At 41.9% G+C, this 21,288-nt stretch overlaps 2 protein-coding genes across 3 annotated transcripts in view; both read left to right on the top strand.

Annotated features, from left to right (window-relative positions):
• Positions 1-10,256: 10,256 nt before the first annotated feature.
• On the top strand, positions 10,257-17,992 carry LOC137297686 (vitelline envelope sperm lysin receptor-like). Of its 2 annotated transcripts, XM_067829604.1 has the most exons (3): positions 10,572-10,667; positions 12,614-12,774; positions 15,216-17,992. In XM_067829604.1, exons 2-3 carry the CDS (start codon positions 12,736-12,738, stop codon positions 16,959-16,961), a joined length of 1,785 nt encoding a protein of 594 aa, XP_067685705.1. In that variant the 5' UTR covers positions 10,572-10,667; positions 12,614-12,735; the 3' UTR covers positions 16,962-17,992. The 2 variants fall into 2 exon arrangements, with proteins under 2 accessions (XP_067685704.1, XP_067685705.1); XM_067829603.1 differs by lacking the exon at positions 12,614-12,774 and having other exon boundaries at positions 10,257-10,667; positions 15,216-17,318.
• A 2,086-nt stretch (positions 17,993-20,078) lies between these two features.
• LOC137297687 (uncharacterized) overlaps positions 20,079-21,288 on the top strand; it is a 52,174-nt gene continuing 50,964 nt past the window's right edge. Inside the window, exon 1 of the mRNA XM_067829605.1 lies at positions 20,079-20,130. The gene's annotated coding sequence lies outside the window, so the exon portion shown is untranslated. The remainder of the gene's footprint in view (positions 20,131-21,288) is intronic.

Genomic DNA, 21,288 nt, shown 5'->3' with positions numbered 1-21,288 from the left:
TGAGTATGGAGACGTTGTAACGGTGACTGTGAACACCCGTATCTGTGAGTATGGAGACGTTGTAAAAGTGACTTTGTACACCTGTTTCTGTGAGTATGGAGACGTTGTAAGAGTGACTTTGTACACCTGTATCTGTGAGTATGGAAACACTGCAAGAGTGACTTTGTACACCTGTTTCTGTGTGTATGGAGACGTTGTAAGAGTGACTTTGTACACCTGTTTCTGTATCTATGGAGACGTTGTAAGAGTGACTTTGTACACCTGTATCTGTATTTATGGAAACACTGGAAGAGTGACTTTTTACACCTGTATCTGTGTGTATGGAGACGTTGTAAGAGTGACTTTGTACACCTGTATCTGTATCTATGGAGACGTTGTAAGAGTGACTTTGTACACCTGTATCTGTGTGTATGGAAACACTGGAAGAGTGACTTTTTACACCTGTTTCTGTGAGTATGGAGACGTTGTAGGTGTGGCTTTGTACACCTGTATCTGTGTGTATGGAGACGTTGTAGGAGTGATTTTGTACACCTGTTTCTGTGAGTATGGAGACGTTGTAAGAGTGACTTTGTACACCTATTTCTGTGAGTATGGAGTCACTCTTGCAATGTTTCCATACTCACAGATACAGGTGTACAAAGTCACTCTAACATCGAATCCATACTCACAGATACAGGTGGTGTACAAAGTCACTCTTGCAATGTTTCCATACTCACAGATACAGGTGTACTCTTGCAATGTTTCCATACACACAGATACAGGGGTACATTGTATATTACTGCAAGTGTATAGCACTGTTTCCCTCCACATCCCATGGCATGCCCCTTTTTGCCGCTGTCTGCCACTATTGTATGGCACTGTATCCCACTGTATGCCATTTTACGCCACTGTATGACCCTGTATACCACTGTATGGCCCTGTATGCCCGTGCATGCCATTGCATGCACTGCTTACTATTGTATGCCACAATGCTTCCTCATCTCCATGCTCATGTGCCTGGCACATCACTGTTACTTTCCGGGAAGAAACGTCCTTATCCTAATAGTGTTTCTCCCATGATAAGTTCCCTCCTCATCACTTGCAACAGTCGCTGTCGTACGTCCACCACCACCACCACCACCACCGTGGTTAAAGCGTCAGGCTGAATTCCCCACATGAATACAATGTGTAAAGCTCACTTCTGGGACTCCATCAAACATATTTGGAACTATCTTACACGTTCGAGGTTGAGATATGATTTCGTACTGAACATCTGCACAGATTGACGATGGCCTTCCATGAGGAATGGCAAAGGATTCCCATGGTGTGAATTTGTCACGTGAGTGATCAACATTTGGAGCAGACTGACCGATGTTCAAGGTGTCAGGTAGTGGCACAGGCCACCAATGGTAGTGTATACACTTACAATTACTACCGCCATGTTCTACACTTCATGTCTTGACGAGTTAGGTCCACATTACGTTTAAGTCAGATGTAAAGCTTAGAGTTTCACATTTCACATTTCCCAGTTCCACCATGACACATAGTGAAATGACACATGTTGAAATGACATGATTTGTTGCCCATAAACCTGGAGCTGGACTGTGCGGGTCTCCCTGCCGCATCCTGTTGTACAATAGCACACAACAGCACGATGCAAATGTGTAGTATGTGGAGACAAGTATGTATTGAAACGTGTGTACTGACAAGTGTGTAGTGACATGTGTGAAGTGACATGTGTGAAGTGACAAGTATGCAATGACAAGTGTTTAGTGACAGATGTGTAGTGAGAAATGTTTATTGATTAGTGTGTACTGTCAAGTGTGTAGTGACAAAAATGTTGTGACAGGTGTTTAATGACAAGTGTGTAGTGACAAGTATGTAGTGACAAACATGCAGTGACAGGTGTATAGTGACAAGTGTATAGTGTGTAGTGACAAATATCTTTTGACAAGCGTGTAGTGTCAAGTGTATAGGGACAAGAATGTAGTGACAAGTATGTTGTGACGGGTATGTAGAGACACGTTTCGTGCCAAATGTGTTGTGACAAGTATGTAGTGACAGGTGTGTAGTGACAAATATGCAGTGACAAGTATGCAGTGTGTAGTGGCAGGTTTATAGCGACAGGCGTGTAATGACAAATATTTATTGACAGGTGTGTAGTGTTAAGTGTGTTGGGACACATATGTAGTGACACGTGTTTAATGACAGGTGTGTAACGACAAGTGTGTAGTGACAAGTATGTAGTGACAAATATGTAGTGACAAGTGTGAAACTGTGACACGGCTGACAGTCAGTACTGTTGGACCTGTAAGTAACAGGCTAATCCACATTAAACTCAACTGCTTTGTTTATCTAACGTGAGTGTGTGTGTTATGATGCAGCCTGACAATATTGATGTGAGGACAGTTACATCCATGCGCTGTAGGTACATTTGTCAGACACCATGCACGTGCAGTGGATATCTCTATGGCCGTGCTGTTGTACTGAAGAATCCCGCCTCAGTAACAGAGGTCAGTGAGCGAGGAAGGGATGTTCATGTGTGAACACTCTTAGTCTGTCTCAGGGTCCCTGAACCAGGGTCCACAATATTTCCCCTACTGCCAAGTCCTCTCTGCAGTGCTAAAGCCTCAGATGAAGCAAGTCCAGATTTTCTCATATCGGTATCGGCCCGGTTTCAGGTCTCTGGACTCCAAGGGCTCCTTTTCAGTTTCTATGGGTTAGTCTGTTATTAATGAAATTATATTAACATTCAGAGTCTAAACTTGTTTTACAAAACTAACATCATGGCAGACGTGAACGGAGCAACTTCACACCCACCAACCTCAAACCACGTTGTTATAAATCGTTAAAATGAAACTACAGTATTATTCATCACCTCATAGATTGAATTTAGACATGTTCTCGGGGCTGTTTGGTTCCACAATGAGAAGTGTAATAAAGCACCGTCAGAAAAAACATGTGTTGATGGTACAACCATTTGCTTTTTAAGACCAATTTTACAACCGCGAAATATAGACCGAAGGCTTCTTTGAAGTATTGCTTAATCGATGTTTATTTCATCGCAAACATGCGGAGAAGAGAGCTACTGATCTGATGCCTTTACACGCTGGCGAGATTGCCTCAATTATGACCAAACGACCCCGCTAAATACGGGCGTAGACACCATTACATTCAACTTGTAAATTAACACCCTTCTTTGTTTTCGAAACATAACTTAATTTTAGTATTGTAAGAATTATTTTCCGCCTTATCGTTCTCTTGACTGGTTGCTATGACGACTTATCAGATAATAAAGGTCGTCATAAAGTTTCCAAATCCGCGTCATTCAAACACAGGAGTCTCCTTCTAGTGTTAAAGGCACACAATAGGATTTTGTGGTGAATGGATGTACTTGAAAGAAATGGATCGGCCGATATATTAAAAGCGAGGAGAAATAACTGTAAAACGCTAAAGGAATAAGGGTGCAGTCCACGGAACTTTGCCCCCAAGGAATTTGTCCCCCGAGTATCTTTGCCAACAGGAACTGTGCCCAGCACAGTTTTACAGGGAAGGAATTTTGTCCAGAATATTCATATTTTGCCCACCATGATAACAGAGCATTTAAAACACGTATGCATTATTTTATTGAACTACACAGAAACAACACACAATATAGCATGTTCATCAAGTTAAAAATTAACACTAGCCTTATATGTTTATCCAGTTTTGGTGAAGTGTAAAAACAATATACCCCGAGCAAAGTATTTAGGTTTGTGAGTAGTAAGGAGAGCATTGACTGTAAATAGAAAACGTAATACAAGGCAGCAGAAGGCTTTGATGAAGTGCAATTAAAGTTTGATCTATTTTGAAACTATATGTCCTGATTAGTGTGAGTATCAAGGTGTGTGAGAAGTAAGGTGAGTATCAAGGTGTGTGAGAAGTAAGGTGAGTATCAAGGTGTGTGAGAAGTAAGGTGAGTATCAAGGTGTGTATTAAGGTGTGTGAGAAGTAAGGTGAGTATTAAGGTGTGTATTAAGGTGTGTGAGAAGTAAGGTGAGTATTAAGGTGTGTATTAAGGTGTGTGAGAAGTAAGGTGAGTATTAAGGTGTGTATTAAGGTGTGTGAGAAGTAAGGTGAGTATCAAGGTGTGTGAGAAGTAAGGTGAGTATTAAGGTGTGTATTAAGGTGTGTGAGAAGTAAGGTGAGTATCAAGGTGTGTGAGAAGTAAGGTGAGTATTAAGGTGTGTATTAAGGTGTGTATTAAGGTGTGTGAGAAGTAAGGTGAGTATCAAGGTGTGTGAGAGGTAAGGTGAGTATTAAAGTGTGGGCAAAGTTTCTGTGGACACACTTCCTCCCTTGACAGCAAAGTTCCAGTGGGCACACTTCCTTGTGGGCAAAGATTCCGGGGGCACACTTCCTTCCTTGCGACCAAAGTTCCTTTTAGGCACAGTTCCTTCCTTGAGGGCAAAGTTCCTGTGGGCAAGTTCCTTGAGAGCAAAGTTCCTGTGGGCACACTTCCTTACTTGGGGGCAAAGCTCCCGTGGGCAAAGTTCCTTGTGGGTAAAATTTCTGTGGGCAAAGTTCCTTGTGGGCACAGTTAATGTGGGCAAAGTTCCTTGTGGGCACAGTTTCTGTGGGCACACTTCCTTCCTTGAGGGCAAAGTTCCTGAGGGGCAAGTTCCTTCCTTGAGGGCAAAGGTCCTTGTGGGCAAAGTTCCTGTGGGCACAGTTCCTGTGGGCACACTTCCTTGTGGGCCAAGTTTCCGTGGGCACACTTCCTTCCTTGAGGGCAAAGTTCCTGAGGGGCAAGTTCCTTCCTTGAGGGCAAAGGTCCTTGTGGGCAAAGTTTCTGTGGGCACAGTTCCTGTGGGCACACTTCCTTGTGGGCCAAGTTTCCGTGGGCACACTTCCTTCCTTGAAGGCAAAGATCCTTGAGGGCAAAGTTCCTTGTGGGCAAAGTTTCCGTGGGCACACTTCCTTCCTTAAGGGTAAAGTTTCTGTGGGCACACTTCCTTACTTGGGGGCAAAGTGTCCGTGGGCAAAATTCCTTGTGGGTAAAATTTCTGCGGGTCCTTTTGGGCACTGCTCATGTGGGCAAAGTTCCTTGTGGGCACAGTTTCTGTGGGCAAAGTTCCTTGTCGGCAAAGTTTCTCTGTGGGCAAAGTTCCTTGTGGGCAAACTTTCTGTTGACAAAGTTCCTTGTGGACACAGTGTCTGTGGGCAAAGTACCTTGTAGGCACAGTCAGTTTCTGTGGGCACACTTCCTTGTGGGCACAGTTTCTGTGGGTACAGTTCCTGTGGGCAGAGCTCCTGTTGACAAAGTTCCTTGTGGTCACAGTGTCTGTGGGCAGAGCTCCTGTGGGCAAAGTTCCAGGATTACATGGACTTATGAAGACCTATCCTTGGTGTGGTGAGTGAGTTGCACCATATGCCCATGTGAAGAGTGAGGAAATTAAATCACCAGGTGTACTGATGTTTCAAATTTTGGTGATCGTGTGTCATATTGACATACCAAGAAAAATACTTAGTCAAACTCGGGGATACACACTTGTGTACAGGACTCAAATGTGTGTTTATGGCAAATCTGGCGTGCAATTTCATGCTGTCCGATTTAGGTGTTTGTAAGATCTGGACTCAGGTTTATGAATGTAGGTAGGTATGATCACAGAATGAGAACTTCACCCATTTCGATTATAATGGCACTCCTTTAAATTACTTTATTTCACGTGTTATGCCCATGAGGTGAGGTGAACAGAGACGGCAAGTCAACATTCGCCTCTTATCATCAACGCAATCCCTACCGCGCACCCCGAGTCTCCTCTGTTCAGTCCATCACATTCTTCCTGATCAGTTGTTCTTGACGGTGAGTGACGTAGGATATCAGAGTGTTAGGGGTGATGTGTGAGAGAATAAGACAAAATGGTATGTGGTATTAAAGACTATAATAATTTCTTCGTGTGTGCATGTGTGTGTGTGCGTGTGTGCGTGTGTTTGTGTTTGTCTGTGTGTTTGTGTGTGTTTGTTTTTCAATGCCACATAGTCTTTAACACTGGCATCGGAGAATTTCGGATTGAAGGATGCCGGTAAAGAAAACGTTCCTATCGTATTGCGTTCATTCAGGATAAGGCAGCAACTTGTTCTACTGTATATAAGCATTTCTTTGGCCAATATATGGTGTGAATTACAGGTTGTTCAGCTAGACCTGAGCTACTTTGTACATGCATGACCCGGACGTCATATGGCACAAACGGCTGGTGGGATTAACTTCATTAAATAGCGGAACTCGCTGCCTAAAAGTTCGAATAGGAAACATTAAACCATCTGTAGCTAATTCTTTAAAGAAAGTTAGGATATTGCTGCCGACTTATAGACACTTAGATGTCAAACGGCAACCTTACCTTGACTGTTCGGACATATTGACAATCATCTGATAAAGGCTCACCCCTCCACAATAATAGACCCAACCAATTGTGAAACGGTCACGCAATTTATTAGTAGTATCAGGCCAAACTGAACAACCTCTATGTAATTTCACGTCGCCCAAATGAGCGAGTCATAAGATTGCTTTTCTCAAGCAAACTGTTTTAGTGCATCGTGCAGTTCTCCAGTTATCACAATGTTATTCTGTCTATATAAGTTACAATATCATTACCTCTCGACATGGAGAACATGCATATATATATAGGTAGTACACAGCCCCATTCATAATGTTTCACTCACATAGTCCATACAAAACAATTATTTTCAGAAGAAGACGGCATATGTGAATAAACACTACAGGCTAGAGGAACAGGTTGGAGTGTTACATCCCCATTCATTTGGCAATTCATGGCTATTTTAGTGGATCCGTTAGATTGGTTGATACTGATATTGCCAGAACATTGAAGTAAATCTCAGGATTGAGAAAACTATGCGATAAAGTAAGATATGACAGGCCCGCCTTACAGCAATAGTTATGTCAGGAAATGTTCAACCAACGTGATTCGATTTTGCGCAGATAGATGGTCATGTTGTTGATCCCTGGACTGTCTGGTCCAGACTGGACCCTGGACTGTCTAGTTTACCTATTTACAGGCAGCCGCCATATGGCTGGAATATTGCTGAACTAACTAAACTCACTCACTCATTTTAAATCCCCTCAAATTTTAGCTTCATATATTCAAATGATCTACAGATAATAGACACGTCCAGTTCCGAATCATGAACAAGCTTTCACAAATTGTATCCCGTAAGTTTCATTTTTATTCTTATTGTGTTTGTCTGTGATCAATTCTGAATTTTCCGTTACGTCAATTTCATGATCACAAATTTTCGGTCGCATTGGATCATTTCAGTGTTTTAGATGTGTGGCTTCTATTCGCTGATAACACTGCCTCTTATAGAGGAAGATACACCCAATGAGAATGATGAATTTTGCTGCTACAATAATCTGTTCACTCAGTTTATAAAAAAAAACACCAATTCAATATAAAAAGACTTGAAAATCCGAACAATTTATGACTTTACAAGATTACGAAAGGTTTTCAGAGTAGTATAACAACATTGAGGTAAAGGTGCAATTAATTTCGTCATAAAGCTGATTAGTTGACATCTATGCATAGGCGGATCACCCGCCCCCTACACCCACCCCGTTCTGAAATTTTGTGGTATGACCAGTGAAACTCGAAAAGTGTGCATAAAGTGTGCATGTATCCGCCCCTGTTATGGAACCTTTCCCTCGCGCTGCAGTCGATAGAATCACAAAGATTCCACCAAGTTTGCTACCCTGCACTTCCCTGGCATAACGGCCCAAGGGAGGTAACCACTTGGCCATCTCAAAACATCCTCGACAGGTCAAAAGACAAGACTTACATGTTCTAATCTTCTCTGGACAAAGAATCTACTTGGAATTTTTATCATTGATATGTTAGAAGTGTTTTATATATTTTGCAGTACATGGTTTATTAAAAGGTACCTGTCAATACCCTTGATATCTCCTTTAAGGGGATATATTTGTTCTCCAGACCACACGTCCAGCCGAAGATTGATTGTTTTGAATTAAGATATATTCCCTGAGTTTTAGCAGTTTTATCATTGAAAATCATTAAATTTCAATTGTTTGTTTGCATGACTTCAAATTTAGCTCGTAGTTCAACTAGAACGAACGATTATAGAAAGATTATAGAAAGATTATAGAACGATTATAGAAAGATAAAACTGGAACAAATTACCACATAATCTATCATGACTTTTAATACAATTCGTTTAGCTCAAACATAATTGCGCTAAAATACTCAAGTATAGATGAATACATTTCAGTCTCCACAGTTACAATGCATACGTTTTGGCAAAACAGATGAAAACCTCCTTGTGGTAAGATTTATATTATTCAACCATACGGTATGAGAATATAACAAAAACTGTCATTTGCAGATATCATGATATAGGTTGTAAGCAATATCTCGGTGCAAACCAATAACTGTATCCTGTGCCTGGTTGTAAGAGTTCAAAGATGAACAGGGAATGAGTGAGTGCAGAATAAGTCTTCAGCAACCCATGCTTGCCACAAAAGGTGACTATGCTTGTCGCAAGAGGCGACTAACGGGATTGGGTGGTCAGACTCACTGACTTGGTTGACACGTCATGGGTTCCCAGTTGCGCAGATCGCTGCTCATGCTGTTGGTCACTGGGTTGTCTGATACACACCGCCGGCATTTAGCTGGAATATTGCTGAGTGCAGCGTAAAGCTAAACTCACTCACTCACATGGCCAAACCCCCATCACCGTCCTATTTGTCATTCAAGCTAGCTGTGCTAACGGGACACCGATATAAGGACTCTCTCTCTCTCTCTCTCTCTCTCTCTCTCTCTCTCTCACACACACACACACACACACACACACACACACACACACACACACACGTGTAAGTTGAGAAGCCAGAAGCCATTATAATTTAACCAGCAGCGTTCAGTTTGGTGAGATACGTCTCCTGCGACTTCGGGCAGGGAAGAATGTACCCCTGGTAGGAAGTGAATTGTCTAACTTGCATCTGTTACACTTACTTTATTATTGTAGTCAAATTTTGGAAACTCCAATACGTTAGTTGTGCTGGGTTTCAAATCCGGGATCTAAAATCAGCTGTTGAACGGGAAACACCGAGAAGTAACGAGAAACACCGAGAAGTTTGAAGACAGAAATGCCATGAAGTTTGCCTCGATTTTTGTCAATCCCAGAAAGCAAAGCTTGAAAACACTCACTATTTTACGTGTTTGCAACTGTAAAGAAACGTTTAGACCATTAAGAACTCGTTCATTGATAGCGTCAGCTCATAACATCCTGACGTTCAACAGTGACGGAATGACTATAATTATCATTTAATAAACTGATTACCAACTTCACAATAAATAATAAACCAAACAACCTCATCCCATTTAGGAAGTAATTCCCTCCAACATTTTTAGTAAATTCGGTTATCAGTTTAAAGTTTGGAACACTGGTTCCAAATCTAAGTGAATCTGCTGCGGTAACAGCTGCACCAATGCATGGAAATGTGTATACACTGAACCACTTCATCATCGGGTAGACTAACGATAGGTCGCTTCATCATCCAGACAATGCATGAACCACTTCATCATCAGTGAGTGAGTTTAGTTTTACGCCACTCTCAGCAATATTCCAGCTACATGGCGACTGTCTGTAAATAATTGAGTCTGGACCAGACAGTCCAGTGATCAACAGCATGTGCATTGATCTGCGCAATTGGGAACCGATGACGTGTCAACCAAGTCGTCTCTTACGACAAACAAGCGTAGTCACCTTTTATGGCAAGCATGGTTGCTGAAGGCCTATTCTATCCTGGGACCTTCACGGGTCCACTTCATCATCAGACAGACGATACATGGACCACTTCATCATCAGCCAGACAATGCATGAATCGCGTCATTATAAGGCAGACAATCCATGAACCACTTCGCCATTAGGCAGACAAGAAAATACCAACTATTTGCGAGCAATGATATTGGACATCTGACTTGTACACGACTGATGTCTTCTTACAAAATTAACATTTAACAGTAACATATTTACTTACCGACAGTTCCCCGAAGTAAATTGCATTGTTCTTTTCATTTTATCTACATCTTTGTGATTATGCATACGCTCATAGACACGAACACATGGAAGGAAAATTACTTGAAATAGACAGCGTTCTATCAAAGCCAGCTAACCAATCAATAGTTGTCATGTGATTGATAAATGTGCTTGTGCAGGTCCTCTGAGACTTGTATACTTGCCCCGAACCATGACTGTGATAAACTGAGTCGCCAAATAGCACGTTCACGTGCACAGAGCTCAGGGAGCATACTCTCCCTGCACAACACAGACCTGGATGTTATTTGTAACAATTGTGACTCAGGATAATTATCCTTCAAAGCTGGCCATGCTGGTAATGCAAGTACTGAAGGTCAGGTCCTCATTATCTTAACAGTGTCATATTTGTGGGAAGAAGTCTTATTGTACACAGTGTCTGCATCTGACCAAAACGTTGAACTGAAGAAATGTACAAGTATCAGGGTTATTTATAATGCAAGCAAGGAGAGCACGTGTTTCACGTGCAAGTAGAAACATGTGCCGGGACAGTGCGCACACTGGTTATCGTCATGGCGCGGGGGACGAACCTACTACTAGTTTGTGGGTTACTTGCAACTTGTATCGCCAGACCCGGCTTGGTATGTACTGCTTCTTGTCTGATTTTACATGTTTAGTCTTACCTGTCGACTGTGTGCAGTTAGTCTGGACTGCACCTCAGTACCTGTCTGTTCTAGGTACAGTGCCTGGGCTTGGGTGCAAGTAGAATCATGCTTGACATCCGTTGACGAAGTAGGTATCAAAATTAATGAATTCCTTTTGCTGAATCACATCATCGTTCCTGAAAACAACTATTTCAAGAAAGAAATCGAATTTTGGCTGTAAAGCCTCAAACTATTGGTTCTACATCCACATAATCGCAATACTGTTGTTAATGCCAGTGTTGTCAGTTGTCAAAACAGTGTTAATATGATGCATGTTTGTAATTAAATTATGTTTAACGTTAACTATGTGACTACTGTGTTTTGCCAATACTGTTATAGTGTAAATACAGTCTTTGATCTAGTCATGTTTCAGCCTAGCCTATACACGTGAGTTCTCTGTGAACGTACAAGTGAGCAAATGTCGCGTTAGGTGTTGCCTTCATCTGTGCAGTGTGTCGTATCATGTACAATGTGTCATGTCATTTACAGTGACTGTCATCTCGTGTACATCGTCTTGTCATGTGTTGTGTTGTTGTCATCTGTAGAGAGTCATATCATGTTGCCAGCTGGTTGTTGTCATCTGTAAAGAGTCATATCATGTTGCCAGCTGGTTGGTGTCACCTCTAGAGAGTCATGTCGTGTTGTCAGCTGGTTGGTGTCAACTTAGGCTTCCTAATGACGTCACGGGATTCCCATCTCGCCATGAGCGGGCTTTACAAGTTGGACAATGACATAAATAAAAGCTACAATGCGTCCTAAATGTGCACTTATCCCACATATACACAATCCTCATAAACAATAATAGCAATACTTAACAGAATTGTTACTAAATCAGCTTTGCCAAGCGTCACACTACATGTTAGTACAGTGCAAATGCAAAGCGCCAGTCACACGCCTCTCTCGACTTGGATGTCATTGATGGCTGCCGCCTGTGCTGCTGATCAGTCATTCACGTCGGCTCCACTTTTTTCGGAATTATTCTTATTGCCTACATTAATTATAATTACACCAAAAATAGTAAGAATTTTCATACCATCCGAAAAAGCCACTTTGTCACCGCGTAGTTTAACTTTGGTGTATTTATAGATCAATTTCTACATATCGGGTCGAGCCAAAATTTTCATGGAGACAATCTTGAAGATACAGGCATTTGATAAATACAGTCGTACTAATATATGAAGATCGCACTTAACACTGAAATATTGGGATATTTACATATTAACGGGTTTAATTAATTAGCAGAATATGACAAACCGGAAATGACTTGCCCGATCTTACATTGCATGAGTATAAACAACGTGTGTCCACGAGTCGAACGAGACGAACACGCGTTCAACATGTACTTAAAAACTATGTAGTGTGCCTCATATCCGATGACCGATAACAGGTATTGGATTTACTTTCAGCCAGTTATTATTATTTAGTAGGGCAGTAAAAGAAGGATCCGATGAATCATGGGCGTGCGCACAGCTGAATCTAGGATGAATCCTCTTCAGATTCATCTTCTTTCTGTAGTAAAACACGTTCCAGTGTTGTGCAAGAGGTTACATATGGCACATGTCTGATGTGCAAACTGTGTAGTAGCATATGACTTGACAGAAAACATTTACACTTAACACTCTAAATCCATTTCCCTTTATTACTTTTCCAAAGATTCAGAAAAACTAGAAATGAATGAAAACCTGTTTTTGTGATAATCAAGGAAATTAGAAACTAAACATAAACATGGCTGGTTCACACAGAGAATTCACAACCTCATGGGGCCATTATGTTATCGCTTCGGTAAATACATATTGATACTATGCTGAAATAGAATGATTTAAACTGTTAAATTATCTGTTTTGTATTTTGCAAATAATGGGTTCATATTCCATTCTTTTGAGGTGGATAATGAAAGACTGCAGTAACAGGAATTGTCAAGAAACTAAGGGGACATAACTCTAGATGACCAAGTCACTCAATACTAGATGTACCATGTGCTTGTGAAGCAGACGACTCTCACTCCATGCAGTGCTGGACAACGGACCTGTTCGGGCAGAGTTTGGTGATTATTTATTATCCCTTAAACAGTACTGAAACATTCATCAAACACATTCTCATTGTGTATTGAGGTGACAATACATTTCAAGAACACATAGTTTGGATTATTTCGCAACTTTGATCTGGTTTTGTCTTCTTGTATATGAGTGAATAGACCAACTATAACAGGAAGATACAAGAGCTGCCTCCCATCACTCTGATAACAGTCAATTCCCAACACCTTTCAAAGTCATTGTAACGCAATGCGTGTGTATTCTCCTTGAAACATTTTATAATGTTAGCTCTACTATAGGTTCCTCAGGTTATTCATCAACAAGCAACTTTTCACATTTGTCTAGGATCCCTTGTCATCTGTACAGTGTGTCGTGTCGAGTGTGTTAGGTGTAGCTGTCTGTACACCGTGTCATGTGTTAGGTGTAGCTGTCTGTACAGTGTGTCATGTGTTAGGTGTAGTTGTCTGTACAGTGTGTCATGTCGTGATATAGGTGTAGCTGTCTGTACAGTGTGTCCTGTACAGTCGTGTTGCTGTTACCTGTATACTGTGCCATGTCGTGTTAGGTGTTGTTACCTGTATACTGTGCCATGTCGTGTTAGGTGTTGTTGTCTGTACAGTGTGCCATGTCGTGTTAGGTGTTGTTGTCTGTACAGTGTGTCATGTCGTGTTAGTTTTTTCTGTCATCTGTATAGTGTGTCATGTTATGTACAATGTCGTTTCGCGATAGGTTTTGCCGCCATTTGTACAGTGTGTCATGTCGTTTTAGGTGTAGCTGTCAGTACAATGTGTCATGTCGTGTTAGGTGTAGCTGTCTCTACAATGTGTCATGTCGTGTTAGTGTTGCCACTATCTGCACAGTGTCTCATGTCGTGTTAGTTGTTGATGTCACATGTATAGTGTCTCATATCGTGTTATGTGTTGCTGTCATTTGTATAGTGTGTCATGTCGTTTTGCTGTCACCTGTATAGTGTGTCATGTCGTGTTAGGTGTTGTTGACTGTACAGTGTGTCATGTCGTGTTAGTTTTTGTTGTCATCTGTATAGTGTGTCATGTTATGTACAATGTCGTTTCGCGATAGGTTTTGCCGCCATTTGTACAGTGTGTCATGTCGTTTTAGGTGTAGCTGTCAGTACAATGTGTCATGTCGTGTTAGGTGTAGCTGTCTCTACAATGTGTCATGTCGTGTTAGTGTTGCCACTATCTGCACAGTGTCTCATGTCGTGTTAGTTGTTGATGTCACATGTATAGTGTCTCATATCGTGTTATGTGTTGCTGTCATTTGTATAGTGTGTCATGTCGTTTTGCTGTCACCTGTATAGTGTCTCATGTCGTGTTAGGTGTTGTTGTCTGTACAGTGTCTCATGTCGTGTTAGGTTTTGCTCTCACCTGTATAGTGTGTCAAGACGTGTTAGGTGTTGCGGTCATCTGTACAATGTATTGTGTCGTGTTGTTGTCACCAGTATAGTGTGTCATGTCGTGTTAGGTGTTGCTATCTGTACAATGTGTCATGTCGTGTTAGGTGTTGCTTTCTGTACAGTGTATCATGCTGTGTTAGGTGTTGCTGTCACATGTGTAGTCTGTCACGTCGAGCTAGATGTTGCTGTCTGTACAGTGCTTCATGTTGTGTTAGGTGTTGTTGTCACCTGTGTGATGTATCGTGTCGTGTTAGGTGTTGCTGTCACCGGCATAGTGTGTCGTGCCTTGTTAGGTGTCGCCGTCACTTGTACAGTGTGTCATGTTTACAGTGTGTTATGTCATGTACAGTCTGTCTTGTCATGGCAGAGTTTGCTTTCACCATTATATTGTGTCCTGTCGTGTTAGGTGTTGCTCTTCACATGTATAGTGTGTCATGTCGTGTTAGTTGTTTGCTGCCATCTGTATGGTGCCGTGTCGTGTTGCTGTTACCTGTATACTGTGCCATGTCGTGGTAGGTGTTGTTACATGTACACTGTGCCATGTCGTGTTAGGTGTTGTTGTCTGTACAGTGTGTCATGTCGTGTTAGTTTTTGCTGTCATCTGTATAGTGTGTCATGTTATGTACAATGTCGTTTCGCGATAGGTTGTGCCACCGTTTGTACAGTGTGTCATGTCGTGTTAGGTGTCGCTGTCACCTGTATAGTGTGTCATGTCTTGTTAGTTGCTGCCACTACTTGTGCAGTTGTCATGTCGTGTTAGGTGTCACTGTCACCTGTATAGTGTGTCATGTCGTTTTGCTTTCACCTGTATAGCGTGTCATGTCATGTTAGGTGTTGCCACCACTCGTACAGTGTGTCAAGGCGTGTTACATGTTGCTGTCATCTGTACAGCGTGTCATGTCATGTACAGTGTCGTTTCGCGTTTGGTTTTGCCACCATTTGTACAATGTGTCATGTCATGTCAAGTGTGCGTATATTTAGAATGTGAATCGTGTGCTGTCTAACATTAAAATGGCATCTCTTTTTTGACTGCAGGCCAGCGACCATCGCCATCACAGACTCAGACTGAATATCGACTGCGGCTCCAGCCCTGAGGACATAAGTGTGGTGGTTGTGGGAAATGTAATAGTTCCAAACGAACCATATCTGACAAAGGTTGTGATAAAGTGCAGAGAAGGAGTCAAATTGTTCACGAAAGACTACAGCAACCACCACAACAACATCCAGTACGTATTCTATGCGACAATACACACAACAGGAATTGCCCATCCATGTACTTTTGAAGCCCCCAACGTAGTTCCAGGGACAAACATTCAGAGGTATACAGCAACTCTGAGTCTTCACTGGTCAGACTACCGACAAAGTCATTATCAGGTAAAATGCGATTCAAATCCTTTCACGACACCATCAGCCCCTGGAAGTGGTATTTCACCGAGGCAAAGTGAGTCCAGGACTGATTCAAAGCAGTTTCATAGACAAACACCCCAAAACACCAATGTCTCACCAAAATATGGATCACCTTCAATCTCTACCACAGCGACCTCTCCTAAGACAAATGGGCCCACAACCTCAACCACCACGTCAACAACGCGTTTATCAACTGAAACGTCGAGCGTATCCGGATCTACTGAACTCGGCCGTCAAAGGAAGGAGGATTATGTATTGTTGATTGAGCCATATTGTGGCAGTAGTGATCGGAACGATGCATGGATAGAAATTGTAACAGACCTAAATCTTGACGTTGTTGGAATCTGCAAGGATAATGTAACTGTCCCTTTTACTTCCAAGGACAGAATACACTTCTCACTGCGTGTCCTCTACGATGGTTCGAAATCGGCAGCTGATCAGTGTGTGTTTCAGAAGCGCAAGAATTCTAAAGTTTATAACCTTCGAGTTGAAATATCTCGTGGTAACGTCAACAAATACATACATACCAGGAAGCGAGACTACCAAGTCACTTGTACGTTTGAAGATTTCGCCAACAAAACAAGTTTGGCGTCACGGAGTTTATGGCGTCTCATAGCTCCCAAGGAACTGCAGTCTCACCAAGGAGCAAAAGCATCATCCGTGATAACTATGGACGTGGTCGACATTCTCAGTCGCCGGATCCACCGAATACCTCTTGGTAAGAAGATTCGACTCCGGCTGATCTCAGATGGTGCAGCGGGTGAGCTGGGAATCCGACCCTCGTCGTGTGACATAGTGGGATCGGCAACTGCCCACAGGTACGCCCTGCTCAGAGCAGGATGTGGTGATGGAATTATTTTTCCACGAGGTAGTGGCTTCACCTCAAATGGTCTGAAAGCCGTTAGTCCTTACTTTGAGTCGGTAGGACTGTCTGAAGCGTCACATCTGATGTTTGAGTGTAATTATACACTTTGTACGTCTGTGTGTAACGGCAGCTCCTGTGAAAATGAGAGGAGGAGAAGGGATGACGTGGAATACAGACTCGTCAACGTGCACAGAAGTACAGAAAAGTCATCAAGCATTCACAAAGTGGTGACAACCATAAGTTATGTCAAGCCTCCCTCTTCCAGCCTCGTCAGTCCCCTCCACTCACCTGGGATAACGTCACAGATGTCGACGACGCGAAAACTAGGCAATACTGCAGCATGTACGACGGTCACATCACCAGGGGGAGGTAATCGACATCATGCTAAGATCTCTCCACTTGTTGCTTTAGCGTCACTCGGCTTCGTCGTGGTTATCTCCCTTGTCGTGGCCGTTTATCTTTTCCGGCAACGATCTTTGCGCTACATTGAGATTCACAGCAAAGTATGACAATAAAAGAGGTGATTGGTGGTTTGTGTTGCTCGTTGACTTACGTAGAAAGGGACAGAGACAGGGCTGCTGAAGGAACTGATGGCTTCCTGTCAGCATATCACGGCAGCCGATACTCTCTAGTCTGAGATAAACCTCTATATACAAACGAGGAACCTGTTGATGGTGAGAGAATGTTGCATTACAAAGCACCATTGACTGACATCGGCAACAGCTTGCATTTAAGCAAAACAAAGTAGTAATGACCATCTCTCCCTTTGGTGAAACCAGCCCTCCAGCAGGGTCATACACGAATATTCAATTTCATGAATAGCAAAGGAACATTTTCGCATGGTTAAATAAAAAAACACATACCTATGTTTTGTGGGATGGTTTTTTTAGAATATACGTATATAGTCTTGTCACTGAAAGTGATATGATGTAAATCGAGAAATATTAATTCTTTTGGGGATACTTAAAGAATGACGGCTGTGATGTCAATCGCTCTCGCGAACTAGCTGTCTAGAAAATGAGAGGAAGGAGAAGCATAATATGTTTGGTTTGTTTGTTGTTTAAAGCAATGTTCCAGCTCTGTATCGAGTATAGATAAGAGAATCCAGTGATCAACAACATGAACAATGATCTGCGCAATTAGGATACGATGACGTGTCAAACAAGTCAGGAATCTGACCACCCGACGACTCAATTGTCTCGCGTAACAGATTGCTTGCCACTCAACTATATTTTCCCATTTATTTATCATGTGCCTGAATGGAATTACGTCACTTTGTGTTTGTGACAAATGGTGGACCAGAGCACGCTCATGTTTCTTGTAACCACGTGATATCATCACCAGCTGATAGTGGTACACTAACGCCTGATATCACCATTAATGGTATTGGTACACCAAGACCTGATATCATCATTAATGGTACTGGTACACTAACACCAGATATCATTCATGGTACTGGTACATTAACATCTGATATCATTCACAGTACTGGTACACTAACACCTGATATCATTCATGGTACTGGTACAAAAACACCATGTATCATCACTATTTCATAGTGGTACGCTAACACCTGATATCACTCACTATTTGATAGTCATACGTGAACACCTGGTATCATCACTTTTTGATAATGGTACGTGAACACATGCTCCTGATATAGTCGGAATTTGTCAAAGATATTTGTCACTTTTACATAGAGGACGAATTGTCACTTTGGATTCAGTGGGCGGCCTAACAGTGGCCATCTGCATCTCTTCACATCTCATGGGCGGACACAACTTGTTCTCGTCAATGGCAATCTGACAGGTCTGCGATAGAGGGATTACATTATCTGGTCATTCAGGGACAGACGTAACCTTCACGCTTCAGCAAGATAATGCCTGTCAACATATCGCTTGTGTTGTGTGATATTTCCTCCACCATTGATGGTAGTTGGCTTGGAACTAGGGTTAGTTCCGACATGGACCAACATTCCTCAAGCTTTTTTCAACAGATAGTGTCATCTGTGCGGCGTCGTTGTCAAGCCTGCATAAGCGCACATCTCTTCACGAGTATCACGACGCGTCAAATCATTCAGTCAGCAGCTTAACAGTCAACAATGATTAAGGCAAACATCACAGACAATGTATTTACGTATTTTATGTATTTACATTAAAAACAATCGCATAACACCAAATAATGCACAGCTAATTTATTCCATCAGCATATACATGCATATTGAATTCAGGAGAGAATAATGTTCATTTTGTTTGAATACACAGCAGATGCAAAAAACGTAAAAGCCCAGTATACCCGAGTATTTCAAACCCCAAACCCAACATATTCAATACACCCGATTACTTCCAACATCAGAATCCGTATACCCGAATACTTCCTCAGACCCTGTATACACGAGTAGTTCCAACCTCAGACCCTGTATACCCGAGTAGTTCTAACCCCTAGCCCAGTATACCCGAGTAGTTCTAACCTCAGACCCAGCATACCCGAGTAGTTCCAACCTCAAGCCCAGTATACCCGAGTAGTTCCAACCCCAAGCCCAGTATACCCTAGTTGTTCCAACCTCAGACCCTGTATACCCGAGTAGTTCCAACCTCAGACCCTGTATACCCGAGCACTTCCAACTGTGATGCTCTCAGTTACTTGGGTTTGTCTTTTGAAATGGCAGCTTCCACGTGATTACAGAGTCCCCACTTCAGAAGCAGACTAATTGCTTTATCTGCATGCGTGAGAGGAGAAACTTGTCCACTAGACTAACCAGGAACAGTATCATCAGCTGACTTATGGTTACATGTGGTTACGTTAAGTTTTTATATTTCAGTTTCAGAACATTCAATTGATATAAGTTTTCAAAGAAATTTTATACTTTGCATTCAACCTAGGGAGTGAAACATGTCCTGTTGCAAAGATACTCGGGTGAATGTGACTGTAAAGAATACCCTTTACAGCTAGGGGAACTTTCAATTTGGATAGAAAGTATTGGTTAAAAGCGTTAAAACCTTTTCCAAATCAGACATCTTATGAATGCGGCACCATGCATTTCTCTTTATCACTTCTCCTAAATACACCACAGTACTCCCATACACGTGCATGGGGCGTCATTCTTGATTTTGACTGCTTTCAAAGAAGTCGATAAATCACTGTCGACCTGTTGGCCAATCTATTAACATGGTGGAAATGCACAATATTTTATAAAGATTCTATGACAGAATATTTTATTGAAATATCGAAATGCTACACGTTCCACATCTTCAGTCTGCCAAGGGTCACACTGACAACGAAGGTCCAAGACCAATATCTTGTAAGTGTTAACAGATAGAGATAGGCTAATCCAGTTTATCGTGTACTTCACTCGTGGTCACACTGATATCGAATGTCCAAGACCAATATCTTGTATGTGTCAGCAGATGCATCATGTCTTTCGCTTGTCAACGCCGTTGTCGTCAAATACGTTATGAAATTTTTTATGTAATTCTGACAGATAGAGTAACTTAACTTCGCAGTAGGTACGTTATCGGTAGTCGAATTAGGCAATAGGATTTAGATACAACTTATCAGCAATATTATCAGTAAACCCGATTAGCTAAGACAACTGGGAAAGGGTATAAAACAGGGACGACCACAGTCACAAATCATCCTGTGACTGTGGCGTAATAAACTCCTTGTTTATTCACAAAGGTAAGACCCCTTACTTTCTTCTACCTTGGCAAATCGTTACCATTACTATTCGATGTTTTCTGCAGTACATTTTTGCTATCATGGCCACATGTTAAGATCCTTGGCAAGGTCGTTATGTTTATGTGGAACGTGGTCGTTAATATATTTTAGACTGTATTACTCTCTATTGCTCTGTTCAGGAGCGGTACCCTAGGTACCCTAGTGGTTAGAGCGTTTGTTCGTCACGCTGAAGGCCCGGGTTCGATTCCCCACGTGGGCACAATGTGTTAAGCCCATTTCTGGTGTCCTAAGCTATTGCTGAAATATTGTTAAAAGCGCTGTAAAACCCAACTCGCTCCCTATATTGCTGTTCATGTTTTGTCTCTTTGATAATAGTGGTTTCGTGACTGTCGTGGAGCGTGTCGTGTATTGTTTCAATTAATGTATTATGAGTGAATATCTTTCCGTGTTGAATGATACTTATAATGTTTAAGAGTGTGTTCGTATGTTCGTCTTATGTATAAGAGGCTGTCAATTTTGTACACATGTAATAGTTTAATGTATAAAACAGACTCTACTTACAGTCCCATTGAGTCAGAAATGGACCGGTGAATTGCAAACTTTATCATTGTACAAATTGCCTCAAATATATATAGTCCACAGTTTTATCATGTACTATTATACCCAACAGCTTTCTTAGACTTTCCAGACTCCACCGAAAAGGCTGTTTAAGAAACTATTATCATTGAAAATGCAAAAGCTGTTATCTGTCGCGGGGGGTGAAACCGCAGAAAAGGATCAGTCATGGCAGGGGACTTCTCAAATCTGTTCCGGGAGACCTGTCGGTTCCTCGTCTGTGGTAGAGTCATAGTTGCGACTTAAAGGGATGGATGACAAGTGGTGCCACAGTTGCCCGTTGTAAGCCATCCCGAGACCAGTAACCCTGTTCAATGACGTTAGCTTTCTTGTTGATACAGGTTTGCCAAGTTTCTCCTTTACCAAAACCTGCACGTCACGTAATCTAAAAGTCTCCTTTAACAGTACCCCATGTCCTGTCAATGGGGTTAAGGTCACAGTGATAATGTGTAAGTCGCAGAATATCGTGACCCTTACTTTTTATGTAACTTAACTTTATAGACAGGTTCACCTTTGTGGGATTTTATATGATCTCATATAGCT

This window comes from Haliotis asinina, chromosome 10, assembly GCF_037392515.1.
Source record: "Haliotis asinina isolate JCU_RB_2024 chromosome 10, JCU_Hal_asi_v2, whole genome shotgun sequence".
In the NCBI taxonomy this organism is placed as follows: Eukaryota; Metazoa; Mollusca; class Gastropoda; order Lepetellida; family Haliotidae; genus Haliotis; species Haliotis asinina.
This window is presented reverse-complemented; position numbering and strand designations above follow the sequence as displayed.

Bases quoted from the DNA above. Each gene is read 5' to 3' on its own strand.
- LOC137297686 (XM_067829603.1), top strand. From the start codon at position 10,599: ATGGCGCGGGGGACGAACCTACTACTAGTTTGTGGGTTACTTGCAACT. The intron at 10,668-15,215 runs GTATGTACTGCT...TTTTGACTGCAG, and splicing joins GTATCGCCAGACCCGGCTTG to GCCAGCGACCATCGCCATCA.